Source organism: Electrophorus electricus, chromosome 5 (genome assembly GCF_041902795.1).
Source record: "Electrophorus electricus isolate QZ-2024a chromosome 5, ASM4190279v1, whole genome shotgun sequence".
NCBI lineage: Eukaryota > Metazoa > Chordata > Actinopteri > Gymnotiformes > Gymnotidae > Electrophorus > Electrophorus electricus.
Genome location: NC_137501.1, coordinates 4,583,838 through 4,600,097, shown reverse-complemented (window position 1 = coordinate 4,600,097; position 16,260 = coordinate 4,583,838). Strand labels below are relative to the sequence as shown.

Below are 16,260 nucleotides of genomic sequence, written 5' to 3'. Positions count from 1 at the left end.
TCATATTTAGATTTTTACTGCCACATTGACTCCTTCTTTGTCGTGAATTTATTTAGTATTTGAATAGTATTTTAGTATTTGAATTTTGGCAATACTGGTTGCTTTCTGGAATTCTCCTGTGCTGTTTTGGGCCCATCTGTATGGTCTCCTAATGTTGTACAGTTTACTGGGCTGTGTGAGTGCAGAGTCAGTCTCTGCCCTATTAATCAACAGAGTAATTTGGCTGTGGTCTGACAGAGGGGTCAGTGGTTTAACAGTGAATGCACTAGAATGGGTCTAAATTTGCTATTACATCTACTGTACTTTTCCCAAGAGGTGAGCACAACATGTGTCTTCCTAAGAGTCCCCTCATGTCCCACCACTGACGATGTGCAGACCCAGACGTTGACAGAGCTGCAGAAGTTCTTTTCTAGTTTTGTTGAGTACACTGTCAAGGTTGTTTCTGTGGTGGCAAAAATAATTGTTATTAAAACAAGATCATTTATTAATAGAGGACAAATCTTTTCCTATGTGGGAGAAGTCCCTGTTCTGGCATTCAGGTCCCAGCATATGAGCACATTTCCCTGGGCCTGGATATCTCACACCTGTTTTTCCAACTCTGAAAACTTCAGAGTAGCAAAGGGACTCCGAGGGAGGGATATCGGTGGCACAGAGGAATATGTCCTTCTGGGAAGAGATTATAGTGCTTTTGATTGTGAGCCAAATATGGTATTTCCCTTTTTAAAGAATGTCTATATGTTGATGTAAACCAGATTATTAATCCCCCTGAGCATCTGCCTTGATGTACTGAACTCATCGTTTGGGGTGGTACTATAATTTCTCTATATTCTCTGGGACAGCGAGTGACCATGTCAGCCTTGCACCACGTCTCCTGTCAGACTATGATGTCAAGGTCTTTGATGCAACTTTTAAAATCTTTGTTTAAAGAATTTAAGCCAGAGAGAGAGAGAGAGAGAGAGAGAGAGAGAGAGAGAGAGAGACTGATGAGCTCAAGCCCTGAAACTAACTGAAATGGATGCCATATTGTGTCTTTAAAATGAGATATACTGTAAAACAAAAAGTACTTTCTTCAAAATAGTATTTGATAGGAGTGTACAGTGCTCCATATTTTTTTTCTTTGAGTAATATGCCTCTTCTTTTACTAATAAATTAAGGGGAGAGGGACCTAAACGTATCTGGGAGGGTTGTTTGTATTCTGTTATATAAGGTTTGTACAAATGTCTTGCAATAGTGGTTTGATGTCAATCTGAATAGAATTTGGTGGTGTTTTGGTGGCTTCAGCATAACTGTGCTGCTGCTGTGGGGCGTGGTCCTGGTACCAAGGTGCTGATCTGGGGGTGTGGTCAGGCTGCTGTGGGGCGTGGTCCTGGTACCAAGGTGCTGATCTGGGGGTGTGGTCAGGCTGCTGTGGGGCGTGGTCCTGGTACCAAGGTGCTGATCTGGGGGTGTGGTCAGGCTGCTGTGGGGCGTGGTCCTGGTACCAAGGTGCTGATCTGGGGGTGTGGTCAGGCTGCTGTGGGGCGTGGTCCTGGTACCAAGGTGCTGATCTGGGGGTGTGGTCAGGCTGCTGTGGGGCGTGGTCATGGGAGAATGGTGTTGCTCTGGAGGTATAGCCAGGTTGGTGCTTGAGATCTGGTTTTGCTGCTGGGGGGTGCTGAGCTGGTCAAGTTGGTGAGCTATAGAGATCTGGGCCAGTTCGTGGAGTGTTCTATACTGGTTGGGGTAGACTGTGCTGTCCCGGGTGTTTCGGCAGACTTTGGGGTCTTCTGAGGTGAAGGTAGGTGGTTGCGATTTTGGTTACCGTGTAACTCTGGGCGTGCTTGTGAGGTCTTGGAGACTTTCTCCTGTATTCTGTTGCTGTGTAACAGTGTCTGCCAAGGGACACATTTTTCAATTTCTTTGGGAATTTTCTGACTACATGTTTCTTTAGGTGGAGATGGTCATAGAGGTGGTGGGGGTGATGGTGGAGTGGTGGGCCTGGTGTACATTTGGCAGGAGGGCACATCCTCTGGAGATGTCTGCATTCGCTCTCTGGATGGTGTCAGGGTAGAAGTCCATGCGAGGCTGCAGTGTGGACATTCTAACTTTTGCACTGGGAAAAGGTGCAGGGGCTCTCTCTGCCACTCGGCAGACCAGTTCTCCTGGTGTTGTCCTGGTCTCTCCTGTTCTGTTCTTAGGACATTTGTGCCAGTGTGGATGATTATGTAGTTGGGTGTGCCAAAACTAGGGTCAGAAAGTATTTGGTGGGCATCTGTTGATCTTGGACACCATATTTTTGATGTTGTCTGGCCTGGCTCCTCCTGTGTGAATCTTCCATTAGAGTCTACGAGTATAGCAACTTCAGTGTGGGTTTAATTGTGGAGCCTGTGACGAGGGGTTTTTCGTTACGGCTCTTCACCTTGCGGCAGGGGGCTGTGGTTGTTTCAGGGAGCAGTAGAGGCTGCTGTAGAACAGCAAAAGGAGTGAGGGTGATGGGAGATTGTGAGGCATCAGCCCTATTCTGAGAGGGCCCTGTGTGGGGGGTGTTTGGGTGACCAGTAGGGGTCTGTATCTGCTCTTTAACATTCTTTATTAGTGTGGTTTTGGTGTGGTTTAGCTGAGCCTTGAGAGACCCTGTGTCTTTGCTGGTGATGAGGTGGATCTGGACACGTTCCCTCAGTTCTACAAAGCCTACCTCCAGTAGGGAGAGACGGTCTCTGACGTGTGCTATAGTGGAGTGGAGGCTAGGGTCGGGAGACCGGTATTGGTGTCTGAGGCAGGTCTGTCTTCCACGGTGGCAGTGTGGCTGAGGGGGAGCTGGGTTTCTTCCTCTGCCTACAGTGGCTCAGGAGCGTGGGGTCCTCTTTCAGTCGCTTCCTTCTCACAATCCGCTAGTTTTTTAAGACCGGGAAATTTTTCTTTAAAATTGTTTCAGTGCAGTTCCATTCCCTTGCACCATCATTGTAGTATTTTGGTAGAAGTTAACAGTCAGATGTTTGCTTTATGGCTCTTTCTCGGAGTCCTCAAAAATGTATATTTGAGGGCCCGTGCAGATGCCTCGTTTTGTGATTAATTCAAAGTGTTTGCATACAGCTGAATGCTATGCGGTAGTGCTATTGTTCTGGGAAAGTAAATCGGTGATGGTTTTCTTCCTCTACTAACACTGCAATCTTTGAACAATGTCTCTGGGATTTCTCTTTGCTTTGGTTTTTTTTTTTTTTTTGAGTTTGTATTGCTGTCTGCCACTTTCTGACTGGGTCTGTGTAGGGAGCTCAAAAGGGACATGCTGCCATGGTGATGCAATATATCAATTATTTGAAAAATGCCAACAGTCTGAGGGGCGAGTGAGAGGGGGGCTTAGACCAACTGACAGATTTGTGAATTTAGCTAGCAAGTTTAACCAATATAGCAAGGTTAGCTAGCTAGCTAAGGTTTTGATCATTTTTGGTTTTTCTTTGAATAAAGCAGTGGTTTTCTCACCCTTAATATATTGAGTTTCTGTGGGCAGGGAGTCAAATCCAGTTCTTGGTGCTGTTTTCTGTTGTTGTTGTTGGTTCTGTTCTTAAGCTTCGTGTCCTGTGCCTATTCTTCGTCAGGTCTTTTATGCTATCCAACTCTCCCTCTGTTGTATTTATTCCAGTAGCATAAATGTTCTTCTCTCTGTCTCTTTCCTCCTTTACCTTCTTGCTGTGGTTTTCTCTTCTCTGTCTCTTCTTTTCCTGAAGTATTTAGGTAACTCTTGTAATAGCTGCTGTGTTGAATTTGACTCACAAGCTAGACTTGGATAGGCTATGCTATCTGATCTCAGTTCTTTTGTTATTCTGCTATCTTATCTAATATTTTCTTTTTAGTTTAGTTGTTTTAAAATTAATTAATATTTACTATCAATATTTGATTTAATGATGTTCTGTTTTCTATAGTTTATCTCATTTTAAACTATTAAAGCAGTTAAATTTCAGGAGCTCATCTAAACATGACCAATCTCTCTCTCTCTCTCTCTCTCTCTCTCTCTCTCTCTCTCTCTCTCTCTCTCTCTCTCTCTCTCTCTCAGGGGTGGGGAATTACAAATAGCACGTGTATTAGACAATGTCTAGGGTAGTGCACTCTGGTTCAGAAAGAACATTCTATTTCATGAACTCTGAGGCTGATATTTCATAGGGCTTTGGGATATTAAGCAATTCACACTCATGAGCTGTCCCGACCATATATGTATAGAGAAGCAATGAAATAGAAAAAAAACCAAAAAGCTTCTCTATGGTTGTCACATGACCTACCATCTGTTATCAAGCCAATTAAAGCAGGATGACCTGCCATCACTGCTGACAAGGTAGGCATTAGGGACCAGGATGGGTCAGAGGCAGAAGACCAGAGGCAAACACAGAGGTGAAGGAGAGTCTGACAGCAGCTCCATAGCAGCAGAGACTGGCTGGGCTTCTCCTGGGATGGAGTTATTGAGCAGGAGAACACAATCTTATTTATCCTCCCATCCACCCACAGAGCTTCCCTCAGTTTCCATTAGCTCTAACCAGGCGCTTAGGAGGCAGGGGGCGGGGGGTGGAAAGAGAGAGAGAGAGAGAGAGAGAGAGAGAGAGAGAGAGAGGTTGGTAGAAGGGGAGAGAGACTGAAAGAGAGTGACAGGGAGAGAAAGAAAGAGTGAGATGGCAATGGAAGGATAGAGAGGGAGGTAGAAGAGTGTGGGATGGCAGGGTGGGGGTGTAGAAGGGCTTCCCCAGCCTGAGCTGTGGGTAAGACTGGCTCTGATTGGTGTGTCTGCCACACAGCAACAGCAAAAGGTAGCACTCCAGCCAGCGACAGTAGGACACTGAGTGTGTGTGTGTGTGGGGGGGGTGTTGCTTGTGTAGGTTGCCAGATTGGAATCCCTATGTAAAATCATGCAAACAAAACAGGACACACACAGACACACACACACACACACACACAGAGTGCAGAAAAGCCAAACCTCAAGTTTTACCACAAGGAAGCACCTCTCAGTGTGATAAAGGAATCGGGAAACAGAAATATCTAGCACCCACCACCCACCTACATAGAAAATCAGAGCACAGATATACAAAAGACCCATCACACACAAACTCTGCTGCAAATACAGTGCGTGTCCACACACCAGGAGCAAGGAGCATATTGCTAAAACTAAACCTGACAATATGGACCACAGCTTAAAATCCCTGTCTCACTAGATAATGTATGTGCTTCACCTGCACTGACTGTTTAATGAAGAGCGGTTTGTGAAAAACAGACCAACATATCGGCATATCCTCATACTAATTAAGCTGTACTGGTGACAGGATATAAATTAAAAGCAGGTTCTAGCTCTTTGCTGCAACAAGAAATGGATCCTGCACCTCGTTTAATGAGTGGTGTCAGCTCACAAGGGCGAGTCAGTAGATCATTGCATCGGTAGTAAACATCAGTTTTAAAAAGAGAGGATGAGGCAGAGAACAAGGGATTAACCAGAACTGCATTTGCTCCTGAGTCATTGTGCCCGTGGAGAGGGTGGTGTGTGATGAACGGAAAAGGACTCCACCCCTCCATCCCTCATACGTCCATTCCTCTTCTATCAGTATGTGAAAGTCTGGCCTTTTTCTTGGAATAGAGCACAGACAGTAGTGACCCCCCAGCCACCTGAACTCATGCAGAGCGCGCACACACATACACACGTCCTCACATGTGCAGAGAGACACACATGCATACGCACACACACCGTGGCAACTGGGAAAGCCCTTGCATGTAGCGAGCGTGTATCAGAAGAGCAAAGAGGAGAAAAATAAAGTGAAAGAGTGCATCACCGAGTCCCTACCACAAAGAGATATCCGGAACCTGCACCGCACACCAGTAATGCGCAAGTTAATGTAGAGGCAGGAAATTCGAAAGCATAACACATCTCCCAAGAAACAGAACCGCCTCCCATTGCTACAGAAACCCGTGCTGGAAGTTAAAAAACTGTAATATTGCAAAATGTCATTATATTAATGACGATTAGAACCACATCGTATTGTGAGATAATTAGCAATACCTAGTCCTAGTGGAAAATTCCTAAGGGTTGATTAAGTTAAAAAACAATCAAACTGCACCAAGCCATTAGAGATTTTGCTTCCACTGTCTCTGCTTTGTAATAAAGCAGTTATCCCAGGAAGCAGCTTCAAGAAATGTGGGACCACTTCACTTTATGTTCTTGATAGCATTAATCTAACAAGCCCATTTGGCATGTCCCTTAACTTCCACCCACCACTACCTCCACTACCATAACCTCCACCCATGACCCTCTTGACCTCCACCCATGACCACCAACCTCCACCCATGACCCTCTTAACCTCCGCCCATGACCCTCTTAACCTCCACCCATGACCACCTTAACCTCCACCCATGACCCTCTTAACCTCCGCCCATGACCCTCTTAACCTCCACCCATGGCCCTCTTGACCTCCGCCCATGGCCCTCTTAACCTCCACTCTCCAGCACAGCGTAGCAACAGACAAGCCCTGGAAGAGGCTGTGCTTATGACACAGTGGGGTGCTTACCAGCTCAGCTAGACCCCCCCCCCCCCACACACACACACACACACACAGACACAACAGCATATAAAAGGTTAAAGAGAACTGCTATGATCCTGAAGTTTTAATGCCCAGTAAACTGGTGTGGCAAACAGCTAGAAAGATATAGCACATAGTGGAGCTATAGTGGAACACATACAGCATGGCATGCTCAGAACACAGCACAGCATGCTCTGACTGGCTTCTTTCACGCATGCACACATTTTCTCTCACCACGCGTGCACACAAACTGCTTTCACACATGCACCTGCTCTCTCACTCACTCACTCGCTCTCTCACTCACTCGCGCGCACACACACTATTGTAAGGATTATAGCAAACACCCACACGAGCACTGTCTTATGAGACCAGGTCTCATCAGTGCCAAAGCACAAACCGTTGTGTTATGGAAATAGTCTCTGTGGAGCGGCCCTTCTTTGAGAGCCGTTTTCGACTTGAGCTCTGAAATGTGCTTTAGATGAACAGACTTCACACTGAGGGACATGAGCAGACAGCTGCCCTGACTCTAAAGGATGAAGTGTGGGAATAAGAGAAAGAGAGAAGGGAAAGGGAGAGAGAGAGAGAGAGAGAGAGAGAGAGAGAGAGAGAGAGAGAGAGAGAGAGAGAGAAAGAAAGAAAGGGGGGGTTGAGGGGCAGGTGCGCAGGGGGCCGTGATTCTGCACTTCACGGCAGCGCAGTGAGAAGTGCGTGTGCTAGCGTGTGCCAGCAGCATGGGCACGGGCGGAGCGTGAAGAGAAGAGAGAGCGATCGATTCAGGAGCGCTGACGGAGCCCCATCCTGCCCACCAGCCTGGGAGCAGCACAGACTCAAAAGGGAGGGGGTGGGATGTTCCATAACGGAACAATAGCTAAGCCTCAAATCATGGGGAAAGAAAGAAAGATGAAGTGAGAGGTCTGCTTACCGTAACCCAAAAATGTTCATGTCTCTACTGAAGAGAGAAAGACAGACAGGTAGAGAAAAGCCAGCAAAGGGAAGCAAAGGGCTTGAGGAGGCTCACTGAGTAAGGAAGGGTTTATGCCACTCGGCCACTAGAGGACAGAGCAGAGGAGCCGTTTGGTGAAAGAGTGCTGAAAATTAGATTTGCCTTCCGAGAAGTCATAAATTCAGCCCCCCTTTGTAGCTACAGTAGGCTACCACAGAGCACTCATCGAGTAATCCTCCATTAAGCCAGTGTGTGTGTGTGTGTGTGGTTGTGTGTGTGTATAAAACAGGGTGAGGGATGTAAGAGAATTATAGAGTTGGAGGGGAGCTTAGATATGAAGCAAGACTAAGAGGAAAGTACTGTGCATGTGTGTGTACGTGTGTGTTTTTGCATGCATGTGTCTGTGCGCCTCTGTATGTATTTGTGTGCGTGCATGCGTGTTTGTGCTTGTGTGTGTGTGTCTTATGAACATTGTCTGTCTGTGTGTGGGTGTCTTATGAACAGTGTCTGTCTGTGCCTCCTGGCCCCATTACAACTGATGGAGGACAAATCTAATTCTAACTAACACTGCATTGGCATAACACAGCTGCCTAATGCCATTAGCATGCTAGACCATACAGCACTTAACACCCCAGCTGCCCTCGATATGCATATGCTAAAGGTAAGTGGATCTTTAAACCTTTACCATGCAATGTGCTTTATGACATTTCAAAAATGCCCTAATAGAAAGTTCTTCCCATACTAACAGTGTAGGAGACAAATTGTTAAACCGTATTAGATTCATTCTGCAAATTATTTTCAAACAGTAGCATTTGTCTGCCTCAATTATACACTGAACACTGCAACTTTATCATGTGCAGGACAGCCAAACTGTCTAAATGTAAATGTGTACCCAGGCCTGCCCATGGGTTACTGAGGCAACTGCTAGAGGGCTTGCAAAGAGCTTTCCATACACCTGACCCACAAATCTTGTGGAAGCTGGGTCAAGCCAATCAGATCGGAGAAAACAGAAATCTGCATGGGGGTCTCTACTAGATTCTAGAAAAACTGACTGTAAAGAAACCAAAAGAAAAACCAAAAGCCAGATGTGCCGGATGTGTGGTTAGCCACGGAAGATTTTAACAACAAGTCAGATTTCCTGGCAGGCCGGTCAGCGCGGCTCACACTCACCCCGACAGCACCCCCAAAACCAGGTTGAGCATGAAGAAGGAGCCAATGATGATGAGGGGGATGAAGTAGAGCCAGTTCCAGGTGTTCCCTGAGGCGTCGTTGGCCTACGGGAGAGAGAGAAAGGACATGGGAAAACACGCGGTCACTCGGCGGAGCACTCTGGTCAGCGGCAACCCCTGCTTCCACGGCTGCTCCCCGGCGTTCAGGAGCAGCGCCCGTGGCATTAGCACCCCTTATGCCTGCAGACCTCTACTCCCGCAGAGACAAGTCCTCCTGAGCTCCAGTGCTAATTGTTTTACAGTGCAGTCATATGGCCTGCTTCAGATCACACTGATGAGAGAGGAATGATGGCCATAACTCTGAGAGGATAATCTTCTCAGGCCAGCCAGAAACACACTAATAAATGGCTGCCCCTCTCTCTCTCTCTCTCTCTCTCTCTCTCTCTCTCTCTCTCTCTCTCTCTCTCTCTCTCTCTCTCTCTCTCTCTCTCTCTCTCTCTCTCTCTCTCTCTCTCTCTCTCTCTCTCTCTCTCTCTCTCTCTCTCTCTCTCTCTCTCTCCTCTACCTATCTGCAGACCATCGCTAAAACCATCTGAGCATAGCGGACTGTCTACTCCCATATAAAGAGTACGGGCCCAGGTTTGGGGCTGGACTTTGCTGGAGCTGGAGTAATGCTGGAGGGTACAGGAGTGAAGTGACATCATACGAGCCTTGCAAATTCCTACTGGTGGCATATGCTCTTTCCCCCAAATTAAGAAAGGACTCGTGATGGTGCTGAATCAGCAGACACAAACCCATTACGACATGCAGTTTCTAACCTCCTCCCCATCCCTTTCAGACCTCCTGTTTCTATGGTAACCAGCACAGTACACACACCCCAAACCCCACCGTGTCATTTTATCTGTACTCATTTGCATTGCTTCTCGAATTGCATATCTGGCAGCAAAGGGGTAAAGCAGCAGAGGTAAACTGCAACATTACTGCTCATCTCATCTGCCTACAGGGGAGAACCAATTTGGGGATTTATTGAATATATTTTCCACTTTTAATTTATATTTTTGATTTAATCCACTTGCTGCTTTATGCATCTGAGCAAGGGGCAACAATCCAATTATACACTGTACTAGACAAAAGAAAAATGTAGAATTGAGTAAGGAACTTCAAAAGCAATGCGGACATCTTTGAAAACAGTAGTAGGGTATTATGAATGACACTTGATTTCAATCTGGCATGCAGTTAATCAGAAATAATAACGTTGCAGGTGCCATAAGATTTTTTTTCCCCTATTTTCATCGAAATGTTATTTTTAGGCAGAACAAAGCATTTCCGGGCTAATGTAACCACAGCGTTAATCACGATCGTGAAATTTTAGCTGACAATTAATTGTCATATGATTAACGATTTAATTGTCTTTTTAGTCGACTATTACAGTATGCCTCTATGCCTATAAATTCTATAATAATGAACATACAGAATCCTTGTGATGAAGAATGTTAATTTATTGAACAATAAAAAGTAATAAATTAAATGTGTATACTTATAATAATTGTAAAATAAACTGCAATGTAAATCAATGTAAATCAAAATGTAAATCAATGTAAATCAAAATAAATGTACCATGGACAAAACATCATCCCATTAAAATGGTGCAGTCACAGGCAAAGGACGTGCGTGCGTTCAGAAGAAAAAAAAAAAAGCTTCATTGTACGTTTAAGCCTATCAAGGTTTCATTTCTTCAGCATATATTTGAAACTATACATTAATATGTATGTGTTACCTAACATAACAAAACACTTAAGATTTGCTACAAGATTTGCAAATTTGCTACATTTGCGGTTTTCCCTCCAGATTGGGCTTGTTTGAAAATGCAGTCGCGGGTGAAAATTCAAAAGCTGCGGGGTGCGTTTTTTTTTTTGTGTGGGATACTTTCAAAATCTGCCACTGCTGCCAAAGAGCATTCACTACGGACATTAGACAGAAAACTTTCAGTAGGCTACAGCTGAGGAGGGAGGGAGGGGGAGACAGAACGTGGGGGACGCGTTGGACACCACGTCACTGGGGCCATCCAAGTCCTCATTGATGATGATCCATTTGGAAGGTGGGTGAACGCATGCAAGTGGACACAAGAGAAGATGAAGTCCAATAACTTTTAAAAGGAGAACATAACACAAGCCAACAAAGGGGAGGAAAGTTAGAGAAGGAAGGAGAAAGGGAGTGGCAGAGAGAGAGAGAGAGAGAGAGAGAGAGAGAGATACGCAGAGAAGATGAAGAAAAAGTTAGCTGGCAGCCTAAGCAATCCCATAATATGCCGGCTGAATGGGGGAAATGCAGGAGGCATTGCAAGGACTGGGAGAGAAAGGGAGATGATGGATTGGATAAAAGTATTCCCCACGACCGGAAAAGGGCATTCTTCAAATACTGCAAATGGGAAATAAGAGCTCACCACAGCCACATGGCTGCCCATGCCGCCTCAGAAAAACACACGAGGAATGCTGCTCCTTTCTCAAACGCTAGGACATTATTTGACATCAGCAGTTTATTTCCTAGAACGAGTGTTCCAGCGAAGGAGGCAGAGTCGCAGCTGGCTGGTCATGTTGTTGCCGTTCAAGCATTTTAACTCTTGGGCATTTAGAATGTGTAGTGGAAGAAATTTCCAAGAAAGGGATCAGAATACACAGAACAAAATGCACAGCGCTGATTAACACAGGGAAGCTCTTCTGGGGGATACAGGGAGGGAACTGTAGCCTCTAACTGTGGGTGGGAGCATGGATGTCATGACCAGAACACAGTTACGAACAGTCATCAGATACTACAGCAAGAAACACTCATTAGCACTTCTACACGCATTATGCATATTGCAGCTGGTGATCTGCTGACCATAGTAAATGCCTTGTTCAAGTTCTTGAACGAGAACAATCTATCTGTACTGAGTTGAATAGGTCTTATGACCGATAGCTGTAGCGTCAAGTGTGTATGCCATTCCTTTCAGCTCTGCATCAAAGGCTGTGAATGTTTTGCCCTGAAATGTGAAATATATGCTTTCACAGACCTACAGTTGGTGTTCGAATGGCACCCAGAAGCTTCAGAAATAGGTAGAATTGTGCTAGACCATAAATGTTGGTGAAAATCCTCTGCAAACACTGTAACTGGCAGGCACTAGGTGGCTTGCCATCGGTGAGTGTGTCAACCGTATCCTTTCACAGTATGAGGAGCTGAAGTTACATTTACAATTGACAAAAGACAGTAAGAGAAGCTATGCAGCCATTTGCTTTACCAAATGTACAGTGACAAAATGAGTCTGATGTATCTCAGATTCCTTGCAACAGATGCGACAGCTGTGCCCAATCCTGTAAAACCTTTAGGAGAACTTGTAACATTCTACAAATCTCTTCTTGGGCGTACAGGGTTGCCGCAGATGTTCAAGGGCTGGCATGATATCATGAAGAAGCTTTAAGTCTGCAAATTGTATTTAATCAAAACTGAAATCAAAAGGAGGCTGCACAACAAGGCAATAAAACAAAGAGTTTGAAAAGGAAGAGTCCTGAAGAGTCTTGACAGAAGAAGAGAAGAAGACAGATCAGAAAATAGCAAACAGTCAAAACTGTATGAGTGCTTGAGCTTGAAGGCCAATAGAAGGCAGATGGGAAGGACTGTGCCAAAGTTGTAAACTTTTAATCAATTTGAATCATAAATCATAAAGGAATGGAAAGACAAAATCGTTAACAGACATAGAGAATCAGAGGGGATGAGAGAGTATAGGAGAAGAATGAACACAAGAACAAGTATTAATTCAGTCCTTGTAGTGTTGTTTTAATGTTGTCTTACTAGTAAATGTTCTCGGCAGGTATCTGAAATTATTAGAAAAGATAATATTATTAATAATATAATGATACAATAACAGTATTACTAATCATTTCATTGCAAACAAAATGTTTCACAAAAAGTATCAATTAGAACATAAAATTAAAAACAAAGTAGGACTAACAGAAAATGTAAGAGTAGTACATTGGTAGTTATTTTACCATTTATAGTCTGTTTTCTTCAAACGTCTGTGACACCTTAGATTTTGGGTTAGTTTCAGCTTCTGAATGGAGGGTTTTAGACAGATTTTTGGATGGACATTTTTGCTGAACCTGGCAACTCTGTTTGAGTTTATCTTCGAGGCTAGGCTCCGCATAACAGCAGCTTGGATTTTGTTGGCATATCTGTCCATTTTTACACATATACAGGGTCAGAAACCACCTAAGCAAGATGTTTAAGATTACTCAATAATTCGACAAGTTTTGAGACAGTGTCATAAAGGCAAATATATGATCCTTTGGGCTTGCGGTTTGAACTATATTAAATCATATGTGATTTCTGTACTTGTTTGCTACATTATCCTCGGTGCCCCAGTGCAAAACTAACTAAACCAAACTACATACACCATTCACTGAGCTATAGCTTACATGTGGGGTCAGGGAAACTTGCATATTCCTACTGTATTCTTCTACACATACTGAAATAAAGAAGCAGATGACTTTGTGTTCAGTCAATTTGGACTCAACATATTTGTTGTGATGTGCTTGATGCATTTGAAATCAAATTACTATTAAAAATGATTGCACTCAGAGCAAATAATCAAACAATCGTGGCCAGGCGATTAAGTGATAATCATGGCAGGCTTATCTTTAAAATTGACAGAGGAGCAAATATCTGCATGCGGAGGTGTGATCCCCGGAGGTGAGCACACCCAGATCAGCAGTAGCAAAAGAAGAGGAGCTTAACACACAGATCTGCTGGGTCTTAGACAACAATATGAGGGTATGGCAGCTGGCCCTGTGAGCACCAATCAGGCCCACTCCCCCACCTCAACGAGCACCTCAGCGAGCAGCTCCAGACTAGCTAATTAATCAAGAGTGACAGCTAAAGAACATGTAACATGTGGTTACAAACACTCATATGAACATCTTTATACTGAAATAAACAATATCTTCACATTTTCCCTTTAATTGACCTATGCCTAACACTAACAATTAAACGAGCATGTTATGCATATTCATAAACACCTCCACTCGTTAAGTGAGCCACTCATGGCAAGATTCCTTTTGACGGGCATTGTGACTCTCCCACGTTTGCAGTGGGCCAGCGGTTAAACACACACACCATCCAGTCCCCTCTCGCTGAGTCTCAGACGGAGTTGTCAGTGAGTGAAAGCAGGGTTCTCAGGCTGGAAAGTTGGTTGTGTTCTATTTCTAGGGTCACACTGCACCGAAATACAAACCTCTTATTTCAGAGTGCCTTCCTGCGTGTTATGTAGTAATGAGAGTGGTTACGGCTGGGTGATGGAGCAGCACTTACCCAGACATGCTCAGCACTCGCTTAACTACAAGGACCCTGATGTTAGTTGACTTCAGAGTCAGAGGAAGAGTTTAGTAGCCACCCTTTTGTGGGTCGAGGAACGGCTTAATCCACTCAAATCTCAGTCACAACCTTTACAGCAGCAGCTCCAAAACTGGTCTCAGGAAAGGGTGAAGGGCAATAACACTAAAACACAGGAAATTATTTTAGGGTAAGAATTTGGGACATCACCGCTGAACTATCGTGGGAATGATCTTTTACCCACCCTCAGACTTTCTGTGGTGCAGCTACGCTTTCGTTTGCTGTCTCCTTTCTGCATGGGAGAAAAGTCCCACTCCCTTTGAAACTCTTTCTTCAGCTCCTCTCAGTTCCTACCATTCTCTTCCTCTTTCTCTCTGTATCTGTGTGTGTGTGTGTGTGTGTGTGTGTGTGTGTGCGTGTGTGTGTGTGCGTGCGTGTGCGTGCGTGCGTGTGCGTGCGCCTGTGTATTTGCATGCGTGTGCCCCCAAAAATCAATTAGCAATGACAAAAATAAAACTGAAAAGCAGACATTGAGATCAGTACAGTCTGTTTCCAAATAGTCATCATATGCTTTAGCTGTTCCATCTTGTTAGATGATTGAGTCACTCCACTATGTAGACATAATTACAGACTTGATCCATTCCTAATGATGGGGTCTTCTGTGCTATTGAAGGTATGTCACAGATTCTAAACAGCAATACAATCAAGCAGATTTATTTGCTGAAATTGTTTGCGGGTTTGTTTTTGCTATTAATATTTTAGTGCTGTTGTGTAATACCACTCATCATCTACACCCCACTTATGCCTTATGAGATTATTGGGTAACTAATGTGATGGCAATTTCACTGCATTCGTCGTAAGGTTACTGACGAGGTTTGTGTGGGTCTTCAAGTGAAATGGCTTGTTTTGTCACTAAAACAGCTCAAAGAGAAGAGCGGGAGGTCCTGTACCAAACTGCAGTGGCAGCAGAGCGAGTCCACTCGCAGGATTCAGCCAAGTGCTTCTCCCAAGCAACCATCTTCTTCAGCCCATGCAAGACCTAATCTAGTGAAGAACATCTGTCATTATTATGTGGGTTGCCTTGGTTTTATTGAAACTCTCGTCTCACGGGTGCCATCGGAACTTGTGCAACAGTACCCAGGTACTGGCGGAGACAGCCATGTCTCGTCCTCTCCGGAAGACAGCAGGGGAAGGTGAGCTAAGCCAGAAGGAAGTTCGTATCGACCCTCTCTTTGTCCCATTGAGCTGCCGCCCTAGTGCACGGGCTAAGAGAATCGGAAGTGGGAGAGGCCGAGTCTGGCAGGCATTTCTGCCAATGCATTCAGCCCTCCTATGCCTTATCCTGGCCACACCTCCTGTCACGCTTCTTCATCAAGGGCCCGTGGACACAGTGGAGCAATCCTCATCGGGTCAGTAACACTGAAATAATGAACTGCTTTAAACCATTGCACTTCAAAGACTTAACAGTGGGCCCAGACATGCCTCACTCTTGCAACTAGGTTCCATATTAGTTTCAAAGTACTTAATGAATAACTCACAGTAATTGCTGAATACAATTCCTGAAGAATAATGACTATATATATATATATATATATATATATATAAAACTTTATAAACTTTAAAAAGCCAGGATGTAAGATAGTCCAACACATTGCACTATAATCTGTGACAAAGACCAAAGGAAAAAATGTAGAAGCATCAACAAGACGGATATGTGACCCGTTATCTGTTTAGTCAGGGGCTGGTACTCTTCTTCAGCTAGCTGTACAAACGAGTGCTAACTCACTGCCAGCGTAGCTCTATTAGGAAGGACCGAAATTCAGAGGAAGCGTATCATTCTCCGCAGAGAGCTCACTGATGTGAAAAAAAATGTCTGTTTTTCAGCTAAGACAACACACCAAGGGGACCTAATTAGAAAGAGAGATAAAGGGAGAGAGAGATCGAGAGAGATCGAGAGAGAGAGAGAGAGAGAGAGAGAGAGAGAGAGAGAGAGAGAGAGAGAGAGAGAGAGAGAGAGAGAGGGCAGCACATATACCCCTGAACCTCAGGACATTGATATGATATATGTTGCAGATTTAGAAAACACTTGATTTGACTGCAGGGGCCATTTCCTGGAGCTGATGCCATTGTTGGCGACATCCTGTTTCTCTCTGCCCCTTTTCCCCTGAACATCAGTCAGAGAATTAACAGAGGACAGCGCTGGGCCTCGTGTGTCTCTGCCCAAGGCCTGGCTGGAGAGACGAGATAGAAGAATACCGTT

The 16,260-nt window shown here is 44.6% G+C and overlaps 1 protein-coding gene across 14 annotated transcripts in view; it reads right to left on the bottom strand.

The window, feature by feature from the left end:
* cacna1ba (calcium channel, voltage-dependent, N type, alpha 1B subunit, a) overlaps positions 1 to 16,260 on the bottom strand; it is a 100,779-nt gene that overhangs the window by 49,647 nt on the left and 34,872 nt on the right. For all 14 annotated transcript variants that reach the window (XM_081715113.1, XM_081715117.1, XM_081715118.1 and 11 more), the window contains exon 6: positions 8,641 to 8,744. In XM_081715113.1, coding sequence (XP_081571239.1) covers positions 8,641 to 8,744 — 104 coding nt within the window. The remainder of the gene's footprint in view (positions 1 to 8,640; positions 8,745 to 16,260) is intronic.